Raw genomic sequence first — 14,086 nt, forward strand, 5'->3', positions numbered from 1 at the left:
AATTAGTTTCATGTCACCACCTACCACATCCTATATTAATATAGGGTAGTTTTGCAGGGTAAGTGGGGGTTATTGCGTTACATGATTTTTAATTTTTACATATTTTAAAAAAATATTTTAAAAATTGTTTCCTTAGACTTTTCTACGCAAAAAAGGTGCTCTTGTAATATTTCGATAGATATCACCGTTTTCGATTTATTTAAACTCGAAGGTATACATGTATTTTATTGTAATCGTTATATTTCTTAATATTTAGCAAGTATGCTTTGGAATTGACACTTGTGTTAGCAACAACACTTTAATCTCAAGTAGTTTATGAATTGTCAGTGACGTTTAATAACAATTAAATTATTTTATCTACACTTTTATTGTACTCGACAGTGAAATTTGTTTAACACGTCTCTTTTGTTATATTTTTAAATTTGTTTGCCCGCAATATGGCACACTATTCAAATTCTGAGATGGCAGACATACATTTAGTATTAGGGGAATGTTCGGGAAATGCTGCTGCCGCTGTAAGACGCTACAGAGAAAAGTATCCGAACAGAAATATTCCCAATGCCAGGAGTTTTGTAAGTACTGAACGACGACTGAGAGAAACCGGTTGTCTTCAAAGACGGAATACAGATGCTGGTCGTCGTAGAGAAGCAAGAAATGTTCGCGTTGAACAGAAAATATTTGATGCTGTAATAAATGATCCCACAATAAGTACACGCAGGTTAGGATTAAGAACGAATATTTCCCATCAAAGTGTTTTAAGAGTTCTGCATGAAGAGCAATTACATCCTTACAACTATCGACAGGTGCAGGAATTGTTACCTGAGGATATGCCACTTAGAGTTGATTTTTGTGAAGTATTGCAAAATAAAGTTCGAACTGCACCAAATTTTTTAAGCAACATTCTGTTTACAGACGAGGCCACATTTAAAAGACAAGGTATGTTCAATTCTAGAAATATGCACTTCTGGGCTGAAGAAAATCCAAGGGCTACAATGGAAACTTACTTCCAACACACGTTCAAGATAAACGTTTGGGCAGCTACTTTAGGAAATAGTTTTATAGGATACCACATCTTTCCCGGAAATTTAAATGGTAACATGTATTACAATTTTCTGGACAATATTTTACATGATATTTTGGGAGATATTCCATTACAAATACGAAGAAACATGTTTTTCATGCATGATGGTGCTACACCACACTACACAAGAATTTGTAGAAGGTGGTTACATGAACATTTCCCTGATAGGTGGATAGGCCGGGGTGCGGATGCACCGATTCATTGGCCTGCTCGTAGTTGTGATCTTAATCCAATGGACTTTACAGTATGGAGTTATTTGAAATCAAAAGTGTATAACACTCCAATTAATACAGTAAATGAGTTAAGGGACAAAATTGAACAAGTATTTACCGATTTACAAAACGATCCAGTAACATTAAATGGATTAATGCGTTCGCTAAATAAAAAAATTAGATTATGTATTCAACAAAATGGAGGACATTTTGAACAGTTGTTGTGAAATATTATTTTCGCCATTAATTAAATGTTAAGTATTAATTAAGTTTTCCATTAATTTGTAATATTATTGCTAACACAAGTGTCAATTCCAAAGCATACTTGATGAATATTAAGAAACGTAACGATTACAATAAAATACATGTATACCTTCGAGTTTAAATAAATCGAAAACGGTGATATCTATCGAAATATTACGAGAGCACCTTTTTTGCGTAGAAAAGTCTAAGGAAACAATTTTTGAAATATTTTTTTTAAAATATGTAAAAATTAAAAAACATGTGACGCAATAACCCCCACTTACCCTCCAAAACTACCCTGTATTAATATAGGATGTGGTAGGTGGTGACAGGATTAATTATCCTAATGTCTTATAATTACTCCCAAAATATGAACTCCGTATTCAAAACCGTTTGGAAGATATTTGAAAAAATAAGAATTTCAATTCACCCCTTTAAAGAGTTGTATCTCCCTTATTATTCAGTTTTATAAAAAAGTGTACATAAAGAAGTACCCTTATTTTTGGACGTACTATGAGCTCTAGAAATGAATGTACATAATTCTGGACCACCTTGTATATGAAGTATGGTCAGTAATTTAACTCTTTGAATGCATGCGTTCTAATGATCTATTTGCATAATATAATGCATACCCCCTATACTAATAACGCCTCGTATCATTTTTAGAAATGAAATGGTCGTTGTTGGTGCCGAGATCTTCATCGACAAAACTATTACGCGTAATTTCAATACGTGAGATCTCCAAAATACGTATATTTTTCACGCTCCAAAATTATCTCTCAAACATCATTCATTGATACAGAGCATATAAATAACATACCATAGCATACCATTTGCAAGGTAATTTTAAGGGTTACAAGGCTACCTTCATTAGAAAGCCAACCTACCCTTCAATTTTAAAAAATTAAGGCTTGAAACACTCAAAACAGGGGGTGTTTCCACCAAGAGATACATTTTAATCGGTGATATCTCCATTGTATTTTACGATGTAGGAGTTTATAAAAACGAAAATATTTATTGAAAAAAATGCATTTTTATACCATGTAATTTCTATGTATATATTATAGTTTTTAAGTTATTTTGAAGAAAAGAACGAAGAAGTTTTTAGAAATTTTCAAAATAGAGGATACAATTTAATATAACTTTTTTCAAAAATAATGCATTTTAAACTAGTCAAACTCCTGAATCTAATGAAAAACACTAAAATAAAATGCAGTGTAAAGGGAAAACGATTAATTTTGATTCTGGTGGATATTAGGTTAATTATACTGCCATTTTTTTCCTTAAAATATTCAAATATTCGAAGAGTCCATCTCTTACGAGCTGTAACTTACTCAGTTTACCTGCAAATGACTTTTTGTAGTACTCATTTTAAAGATTATTTCATGGACTATATAATTACCCCCGAAAAATCAACCTTTTGTTACAATTTAACGTTATAAACATTGATCCAAATATTGTCCCCTTTCGCCGACCATATGTCACTTTCTTTTGCATCTAGAATATCGTGTAAAAACTGAATCTCCTTCTTATTTTATAAGCGTTTAAAAGTTTAAATTGAATTCAATATCGACACATACCATCTTTTCGTAGATTTTAAATCGGCCTATGATAGTGTCCTAAGAAATAAATTGTATGAAGCCATGGATGAATTCCACATCCCCGATAAACTGATAAGATTGGTTAAGGCTACAATGCGTAAAGTTGTTTGCAAAGTCGAAATACAGGGCGAACAATCACAGGCATTTGAAACGCATGTTGGGCTGCGACAGGGAGATGCGCTGGCGTGTCTCCTTTTCAACATAGCTTTGGAAAAGGCGGTCAGGGATGCCCAAATAGACAGCAGAGGAAATATTTTTAATAAATCATCCCAAATTTTGGCATATGCAGATGATGTTGATCTAGTTGCCCGCACAACACGCAAGCTAGAAGAAATGTATACCACCTTGTCAAACGCCTCAAAAAATATGGGCCTGCAAGTAAATGAAAATAAAACTAAGATAATGGCATCAATGCCAGAAACATCGGCCACCAATTCACGGTTGATAATTCTACCTTTGAAGTGGTGGTCAAATTCACATACTTAGGCTCCCTGATCACCAAGGAGAACGTCATGACGGAAGAAATCAAGCGAAGAATAATCCTAGCAAACAAATGCTATTTTGGACTCAGTAGACATATGAGAAGCAGAAACTTAAGCCAAAAACAAAAATAACCATATACAAAACCCTTATACAACCAGTGTTGACATACGGGTCGGAGACATGGACCATTTCCAAGGCAGATGAAAATCTTCTGCTTATATTTGAACGAAGGATCCTGAGAAGAATATTTGGTGGCATCTGTGAAAATGGTGTTTGAAAAAGGAGGTAAGAGATATATCACAGATATAAACATATATTTGGTGGTAAAGACGTAGTATCCCTTATAAAAATATAGGAAGACTAAGATGGGCAGGACATCTGGCAAGATCACAGCAGAACAACCCTCCTAGAAGAATCCTTATGTCACAACCTGTGGGAAGTAGAAGTAGGGGTAGACCAAAACTCAGATGGAGGAATGGTGTAGATGAGGATGGTAGACAAATAGGCGCAGCAAACTGGCAACAGTTGGCAATGGATAGAACTGACTGGCGTAATAGACTTGGGAAGGTCGAGGCTCTTTTATAGGGCTGTAGCACCAATGATGATGATGATAAGTTTAAATTTCTATGCCTTAATAGTTTCAGAACATCGGTAAGCCTTGCCCTATCAAAGGCTAGCGTACGGCCAATGAAGCACATGAAAGCAACTTTCTTATATTCAATAGCTTTTTGGGTTAATTTGTCTCATAATGAATATTGCATCTATGATGGATCTATTATTTTGAAATCCTTCATTGGTGTCCCTCTGTAACTCTGCTTTTGTCAAAATTTTTGTAAATAGCTTTAAGGCTGTGCTTATTACGTTGATCCCTCTATAATTTTGTATATCTATAATTTTGTAGATCAATGGGCCCACTTTTTGTCAGTGAGGAATTTAGTAGGAATTGGTAAAAAAATAAAATAAATTTGATATGGTACCTAATTAATTCATATTGATATATCATTATGGACATTGGAATATTTTTTACTGTACTTTCTATTTTAATTGTTATTATTCTGATAACATACAATAAAGATAATTTTATTATAAGATTCAAACCATGGAGGTTCTCATTCCCCTAAGTAAGGAAAATGCACTCGGTCTAGATACTTATGACATCAAAAGGATTAAATTCTGTTTAGGGAATAAATTACGTAGTTCCTTACTTACTTATTTTTAGTAGATATGGCTTGCGGATTTCAAACAACTGAGTATTTCCGGCATTGGAAAATTCTAAATATTTAGAAGCACAAACTCCATAAAAACCCGAGACTGGAAATACGGTAAAGAAATTTATAAAACACGCATCCTAAATTATTGATAGTGACAAATTTCCCCAAAACAAAAACGAATTTTAACTTTAATTCTTATCAAAATCATATTAAATTATTGTTTCGTACCTGTTATACATGAGAACATCGGGTTTCCAGAGGCGGTGGGGTGGAATACGGAGATCTTTCACCCCACCGAATTCTGAAGAATTCCATCTCAAGTTCATGTCGTTCCATTCCTGAAATAAAAAAGAAAAATATAAATTACACAACTTGATAGAACAAATAACTTGATTTATTTATACTAATGACAATAGTTTATCATTTGTAAAGAGAAGTGTGTACAAGGTGAGAAAAGTAACAAGGGATAAATAGGATAGGGAAATAAGCAAAAACGTACCCTGTTTGTGACACTGAACCGGCTAGGCAAACGACAGTTGTTTTGAGTAGTATGGACCTTTGTAACAAAAACTTATATGTTTCCTGCAGTCAATTTTTTGGTAAATTTTCACTTTTTCGTCTATCAGCAAAACGTGGAAATTCGAAAGCGATAGGTTAAATGGTTAAAAGTTTTTTTGCAACAATATAAGTCAGAAAATTATAAAGTTACATTAATTCTACGGATAGCTTATGAAAAAAGAAGGCTTATTCTATAAACATTATCAAAAAAATATAAAGAAAAATGATTTTAAAGTTATTTTGCAAAAACACATCGAATTTTTTGATTATAAACAATTAAAATAACTTTTTAACTATTGCTTACACGAAAATTATTTGTTTATCATTGGAAAGCTCATTTTTCTTAAAATTTAAAAAGAAAAAGTTGTTCTTGCAATAGCTTTGCCCCCATTCTTATGGTGCTGGTGGAGCACCAATTTGGGACGAAGTTAGTCTATTTTTTTATTAAAATTGTCAGCAGCTCTGTTTATAAAAATTAAGAGATCTAATTAGCGTCATTTAAAAGGACATACTTTAAAGTAATAATGTGCAAAATTATAAAAAAATTATCTTTTAATGGAATCGTCCACAAAACTTCAAAATGTGGTCTTTAAAATCGGCTGGCTTTAAAACTCGCGGGAGCTTAGAAGGGAAAAGAAGCTGTTAACTGTATCTCTGGTTCTTGTTTATGAATTTCGACGTTTCTGTTTTTAATTTGTATATATTTTTTGCATACATACAACAATCTTTTTGGAATTTTGCACAATAAAACTTTAAAGTATGTTCTTTCGAATGACGCTAAATAGATCTCTTAATAATTGATATAAAAAAGCTGCTGTCAATTTAAAAAAAAGGGATTAACTTCGTTTTAAATTGTTCTTTTTTATGGGAAGGAGTTTATAAATGATCTAAAGATCGTACTCTAAAGGTTGGAAGGCTCCATCCGCACGCAGTCCTCCCAGGAGTCGTGCTCACAGATACAACTATAGCCCCCTGCTAACCAACAAACCATGCTACCCCCTCAACCGGACTACTCATGCGGTAGCTCCTCTCTAGACCAGTGCATGACATGAATAACCCATCTTTTCTTTCTCTCTTTCTCTCTCTCTCTCTCTGTCTCTCTCTTACCTTTGCTGCAGATTCCTCTCTAGTATTTCCTTTTTTCTGACGATTTGAGTTACTGCCTCCAGTATTGCCTTGTATTCTGTCTTTCCCCTCATTGCTACCTGCATTATTGTATTTGCGCTTACCCTACCCACCCTTCTGTATAATTCATTTCTGTCGTCATCGAAAATTTTATACTCGAATACACAGTGCTGGGCCGTATTCTAAGCAATTTCTATCCGCTACCTTCCATATTTTTTCTAGGTAGACCCTTATAGAGCCGTGCCCTGTTAACAACTGGGTGAAAAAGTAGTTAGTGTCTCTGTCGCCTCATTTCATCCAGTCTACAATATTTGGAATTAATACCCTCGTCCAGGCCGTCCTATGCTCGTTTGTTCATTCTTTTTGTCACTCCGTTATTTTCTCCTGCTTATCTTTCCCGTAGGTTTCCGTCCTTTCCTTTATCATCAGCTGGATGGACAACACTTCTGCAATCACTCGTATGGCCACCGTTGATGTTGTTCTGTATGTATGTTTTAGCATTCTCCTATATTTCTTGATGTTAAGCATTTGTTCCCATACCGGTGCCGCATATAGTATAGAAGAGTGTACCACTTCCATTAAAATTCACCATTTGATAGTCCCTGGTCCTCTCACATTGGGCCTAATCCTTGTCAGCGACGAAGTTCTCTCCTCTGCCTTGCGAATGACGTACTTCACGTTCTCACCAAAGGTTCGCCCTCGTATATAGAAATACCCCCAAGAACTTCACTTTTTTGGCAGGAAAGATCTTTTCTTGCTCCAGTGCAAAAACTATATAGTTTCTAACCCTCGGATCCTTGGGGATCATAGCTTCAGTCTTCTCGGCCGCCAGTATGAGGTCCTTGCTTCCCATCCACGACTTTACTTTGCTGAGGGCTCGGTTCGCTCATCCGCATACGCTATTGCCTGTAATTTGGGTTAAATAAATAAAATAACTTTTAAACAATTTGACAGATCGCTTTAAAATTTTGATCACATTTTGAGGACTACAAGACCCAACATACTGTGTAATATAAAGGTTCTAAGTTTATTTTTAAAAAAGTTATTAACATTTATAAAATACCGAAATTTCTGACTTATTATGTAACTTTCTAAGCAAAAAATGAGAATAAAAACATTTAAGAAACGCCATTTTGAAGGTTTTTATATAACTTATAAGTTTGATACTCTTAAATTTGTTTCAAATGCTTCATGTTTTGCTGATAGAAGAAAATAGTGAAAATGTACTATTTTTTACCTTATCTATTATATTATATTTACCTTAATTTGTTAATAACCAACAATATAATTTATTATATATTGTTTATAAATAACAGTAAGTTCAAAAATTTGGCTGCAGAAAACTTTTTTTACAGAGATATATACTACTTAAAACAACTACGTTTGCCTGGCCGGTTTAGTGCCAGGAAAGAACCTTATGTTCCTGGTCTAAAAAGCGGCAGCAAAAAACTAAATGGGTCATAAAAATCGTAGTAAATTAGAAAAACTAAAGCCTAAATATGAGGTGGGATAAAAACGCTAATAGAGAAATAAGTAGAAGTTATCAGTAAACATTTTACTTAATTAAGATTTGATTGTATAGTATGCCTATTACATGTGAATAAGACGCAAAGAATCAGCAAAAGTCCGGGATGGTAGTAAAAGAAATGTACAAAGTAGGAAATAAACTGCTAATATTGTATAGAAAACATAAAGAATCCAAGTAGATTTTAAAATTAGATGGACACAGAATGGAACTAATGGAATGCCAATCTGGTGAGTAAAGTAAAGTACTAGAACCGAGGCAGATAGACCGAATAACAAAGAGAGCGGTAAACAGTTTAATGATAGTCAGTTACAATTATAGAAAAATTTGGGATTTAAAAATATATATGATATATAGATACTCTCTATCTTGCACATTTTTATCAGAGTAGGCGAAAATGGGATAATATAAACTACGAGAAAACTTAGACCAGGTAGATCAGTAATGGATATACCAGGACATAGAAAAATGACAAGTAAAATAACGCATACCATATCGATAATTAGTTTTCACTACATGATACATTAGACATAGGCCTAAAGTATTTTTTCAGGTCCACCCACGAGAGGAATGGGTCAGATGAAATACACAACTCATGTGTAGTCATACGTGGTAAACACGCATACCTGGTAAACAAATATGTTTAAAACTGCAGAAGGGTTAAGTGTAAGATTCTACAGTAGGGAAGGAAATGTAAGCTTTACATTTACCAAACTATAAAATTTCGATACACTCGTGGAACATAACAACATTTCACTGGTATGGATACCAGGGCATCGAGGAGTACAAAACAATGAAAGAGCGGATAAACTTACTAGAATTGGATCAGCTACAAAATACTTCGGCCTAGAGCCTGCTGTAAAAGAGCAAAAAAGCACAGTCTGCCACCAGAAAAAAACCTAGATCCAAAAAAAACTCCCACTGGAAAAGTATATCCGGTCAAGCACAGAACAAAATATATACTGGACGGACATACGTTAATAGGTTAAAAAACTGAGGAAAACGGACAGGAATTAGCTTCGTATAATAACAGCAGATCTTGGAACACCTGGATGCAATTAGGCTGTTTTTCATGGATAGTTAATCATATTTTATGTGACTACATAACTTCAAGCCACTGTATTCTGGAAAGCTAATACTTTTTGAAGACTACCAAGTTATTCCAAAATCATAGGGAACCTAGTCACTAGACCTAGTATATATAGACTAGTGCAGGGTTCCAAAATTCTAGAATAGGAATAATGAATAAATAAAAGGTGTAGCATAAGCCAATTGGTACCGGATTATAACAGAAGAGATGATTTAAATGTACTAGTGGTTAAATTCAAACAATGGCACGATTAAACGTATGTTTAAAACACAAAAAAATAAACACAAAAAAAATCACAAAGTAAGATAAATATTTTAAAGATACCAAGAAATAATTATAAAACTTACCAATTTTAACCAGATGTTAGTGATTAGCAGTTGATTTTTTTCATCCTGTAAAAAAAGCACTTTTTATAGTAATTTATATTGACTCCTATCAAAGACGTTAAATATTTTCAATAACTAGTATTCTTGTAAAGTTTTAAAATGAATTACTAAAACAACTATAGCCGCTGTAAGTATATTGTAGACCGCTTTAAATGTGTCGACGTTAATCTCTTCTTTTTTACAACCGACTATTCCTGAAGCACACCATAAGCGTTTTAGTTGGGAAGCAGTTCGTTAGTAGAGAGTAGAGTACTATAGAGTGTTGTTTGCTGTAATTAAATTATTTTTAATATATATTTATATATATATATATATATATATATATATATATATATATATATATATATATATATATATATATATATTTCCTTACGTCCCATCTTAAATTATCTTAAATTAAGACGTCTTCTTGGTCTCTTGATGCCTCTTTGATACCACAATATAATTTTAGTGGAAATCTATTATCAGTCCTTCTCGTTAAATGTCCCGCCACTGCCATTTTAAAGATTTAATTATGTAAATTACATCATTGACCTTGGTTTTCTGTCTGATCCATTTTATAATTTTTCGATCTCTCTTTGTTATACCTACTATACATCGCTCCATTGACCTTTGAGTGACTTTAAGTTTCGCTATTATTTATCTCTTTCTTTAGTGTCCAAGTTTAGTAGTAGTATGTTATGATTAGTAGTATATAATTGTCGAATACTTTCTTCTTCATGTGGAGTGACATGTTTGAGTTGAATATAACTGCATTTTTTACCAAAAGATGCCCAAGATGCCCATTCCTCTGTTGATTTGTGGGAGTAAGGAGCCAGAATTATTTATTAATTGTTCCAAGTGTACATACTCGTCTACTGTTTCAAGTTCAGTGTTTATTATTACATCTTGGACATCCACTACCTCGTTTTACATAGTTTTTGTTTTTGTCAAGTTCACTTTTAGGTCATCTTCATAGTTAGATGCATTTAGGTCGCTTATACGTTCTTGTAGTTCGGCAGGATTGTTATCAATCAAAACAATGTCGTCTGCAAATTTTAGATGGTTTAAGCATTCGGAAATCAATGGATATTCCTTTCATTTTGCCAGTTCATTTTACTGAATATATCATCATCATCATCTTTGGCTCTACAACCCTGTGTGGGTCTTGGCCTGTTCAAGAATTAATCTCCATTCCCCCCTATCTTTCGCCCTGTCTTTCCAATTTCTGACCCCTAGATTCCTCAAGTCATCTTCGACTTTAGTTTTAAATCTAGATCTGCCTCTCTTCCTGTTTCCTACTGGCTCTTGATATATCTGTCTTTGGGGGTCTCCAGTGTCCATTCTTTCTAATTAATATTGTCCTAGCCACCTTAGTATATTAATTTTAATAGACCGGACGATGTTGCATTGTTCATAGCATTGATACAACTCAAAATTGTATCTCCTGCGCCATATCCCGCTTTCTTGTACTCCACCGTATATGTGCCTAAGTATTCTTCTTTCAAAGTGGCCTAACAGTTCTTCGTTGCTTTATACCCTAGTCCATGTCTCTGACGCGTATGTCAGGATAGGTTTAATAAGCGTTTCATATATTAGTATCTTGGTTTTTCTGCTAGTTATGTGTGATGTTAAGAGCTGCTTTAGTCCAAAGTAAGCTCTCTTCGTCAGGTACATTCTTCTCTTAATTTCTACGCTTACTAGGTTGCTGTTATTTAGTTGTGTTCCAAGATATATAAACTCCAAGACCACTTCGAATGTGTGTGCTTCTGTCACCAGATCCCGTGGTGCCGCTATTTGTGTGCTGTTCGTGACCTTCATGTATTTTGTTTTGGATACGTTGACCTGCAGTTCCATTGTCTTCGCGGCGTTTTCTAATGTTTCAAAAGCCTGTATCAGGTCTCTTTTTGTGCGTGTTACTATGTCAATGTCATCTGCGTAGGCCAATATCTGTACACTTCTATTGATGATCGTACCTCTGGTCGTTATGCCCGATTTCTCTATGGCTCTTTCTATCGCGATGTTAAACAATAGGCACGATAGACTGTCTCCCTGGCGTAATCCAGTATGTGTTTGAAAGACCTTGACACTCTGTTTTGAACCTTGACTTTGCACTCAACTTTTGAAAGAATTGCCTTTACCAATGTTATTAGATGCGACATAATATCTAGTTCTGCCATGGCATTATAAAGTCCGCTTCTGTCTACACTGTCATAAGCGCTTTTAAAATCTATGAAGAGGTAGTGGGTATCGATTCCATATTCATATGTCTTTTCTAAGGTTTGTCTGAGAAGGAAAATCTGATCAATTTTTGACATTTCTTTTCGAAATCCACATTGGTATTTGCCTATTTTTTCCATAGTATATACTAGTAAACGATTATAAAGTATATATAAGCAAGTACTTTGTAAGCCGTATTTAAGAGGGTAATGCCTCGATAGTTATCACATATTAGTGGATCGCCTTTCTTGTGAATAGGTATTATAATACCTACATTCCAACTGTCTGGGAGTTTTCCTTCTCTCCAAATGGATGCAACAAGTTTTATTATGTATTTTTTTAGCGCGTTTCCTCCATACTTGAACAACTCAGGGGATATACCATCTTCTCCAGGGGATTAACCTTTTTATTGCCTTGGCAACTTCTCCACTGTGGTCATTTATGCCAGTCACTTCTCGGTTGCCTATATTTAATTTCTCAGCAAAATTCTCCGCTCATCTTTTCACTATTTGATCCGGTTCATTAATAATTTCGTCTTCCTTACTTTTTATTATGGTTATTCTAGGTTTACTGAATATATAGTACTTGAAAATTCTGGAGTGTTAAAAATAAATTTTTACCTTAACCTTTGCTTGTCTGTATTTATTTGATAAAGTTTCTATGTACGGTTTGTCAATGCCTTGTTTGGTCAAACCTTCTATTGCTGCGTTGGGATATATAGAATCGAAAGCCTTCTCGAAATCTATGAAGGTTAATGCCAGCGGTATTTCATATTTTTTTAGCTCTACTACAGCATCTTTAGCTCTAGTGCAGCATCCAATGTATTTGCTCTTGCAATCTGTTGTTGATAATGACTGTGTTTTGCCATTGCAGTTTTGGCCATTTGGGCCTAAGAAAAATGAAGGCCATAATTTATGTGTCTCTTTGTCAGACGTTTTGAGGCGTACCTTACCACGCTGCCTCAGTGCAGGTTGTTAAGGGTCAGCTGGAGTGTTCAGATTATAAGGCGCTGAAACCTGCCTTTCACCCTCCTTCTGCTATCTAACGTAATCCCATAATACGCCATATATTGTCCAGGGATTACGCGACTTATGTCTTTGTGGACGAGGTAGGTAGGATTCATTTTCAAAAAGTTGTTATATTTTTAGATTTTGTATTTTTGAAATAAATAAAAAAAAAAGCGGGAACAAAAATTTTTAACTGCATACTTACATTAATTTTAGATTTAATTCTGTTTCCATAAAGTTGTTTTAGTATAAAGATTTCTAACAATAAAAAGAGTAATTGCAAAAGCTATTCTACATCAGTTATCAATGCAAGAATGCAGTAAAAAGGAGGGTCCCTGCAAGGTGAAATGTAAATAAAAAAAAGGCCAAAATTAATTTTAGCACAAACGATATGTCCTGCTTTAAAGGTATATACCTAAGTAAAAAATAAAAAAAAAATTAATTACATATTTAATTAACAGAACCACCATCTGCCGCACTAGATCTTACCATACAAATCTGAGCGTTCTATTATATTATGTCTTCTATTTCGATATCTGCATCTCAGAGCAAAAAACTGGTAGATGATTGTAGATAAGTGCGTGGAAAATACAGTGAATAAAATAAAAGCAGTGTATAGTTATTTGTGTCGCATTTCGACTTCTCTTGATATCCAATCTTAATTTTAGTGTCAATTGCAACTCCACTCATCCATCTAAGCATTCCTATTTTCGTCACATATTTTTTTTAATCTCTTCTCTGTAGCTGTCCAAAGTAAGTGGCATATATCGTAGATGACCTTAGAAGAAACGAAGAAATTGAACGAAGAACCAAAGGAATAAAACAAAATAAACCGAAATCTCATATATGAATATATATGAATATTAAGAACTCTCTTTTAATTATTTAGTAGATATGTTGCATCTAATATCTTATTCTTAAGGTGCCTGTCCGTTCCAAACGTTAGCGATAATTCTGGCCATGATGACTTTGTTAGTTAGACGGAATAGCTGTGTTGAGGTCTTTCTATACCATGCTCTCAGGTTAGCAAGCCAGAAAATTCGTCTTCGTAATGGGGCCCTTTTTCGTTCAATTTTACTTTGCAAAATGCATTGGAGAAGCTGGTATCTACCTTGATTGCTCATTATATGTCCCAAGTATTGCAGCCTACGACTCTTCACGATATTGACCAAATCCACGGTTGTGTTCATCCTCCGCAGTACTTCTTCATTGGTGACTTTGGCGGTCCATGGTATCTTTAGGATCTTTCTGTATAACCATAGCTCAAAAGTTTGAAGTTTTGATAGAATTTCCGCCTTCAATGTCCACGTTTTACTCCGTACAGAAGCACTGAGTACAAGTAACATTTAAGGAGCCTTATTTTTG

At 34.2% G+C, this 14,086-nt stretch overlaps 1 protein-coding gene across 1 annotated transcript in view; it reads right to left on the bottom strand.

Moving 5' to 3' along the window:
- nAChRalpha7 (nicotinic Acetylcholine Receptor alpha7) overlaps positions 1-14,086 on the bottom strand; it is a 530,333-nt gene that overhangs the window by 239,031 nt on the left and 277,216 nt on the right. The window contains exons 3-4 of the mRNA XM_072546893.1: positions 9,477-9,521; positions 5,060-5,169 (exon numbers count right to left, since the gene is read on the bottom strand). Coding sequence (XP_072402994.1) covers positions 5,060-5,169; positions 9,477-9,521 — 155 coding nt within the window. The remainder of the gene's footprint in view (positions 1-5,059; positions 5,170-9,476; positions 9,522-14,086) is intronic.

The sequence above is a fragment of the Diabrotica undecimpunctata genome, chromosome 10, assembly GCF_040954645.1.
Source record: "Diabrotica undecimpunctata isolate CICGRU chromosome 10, icDiaUnde3, whole genome shotgun sequence".
In the NCBI taxonomy this organism is placed as follows: Eukaryota; Metazoa; Arthropoda; class Insecta; order Coleoptera; family Chrysomelidae; genus Diabrotica; species Diabrotica undecimpunctata.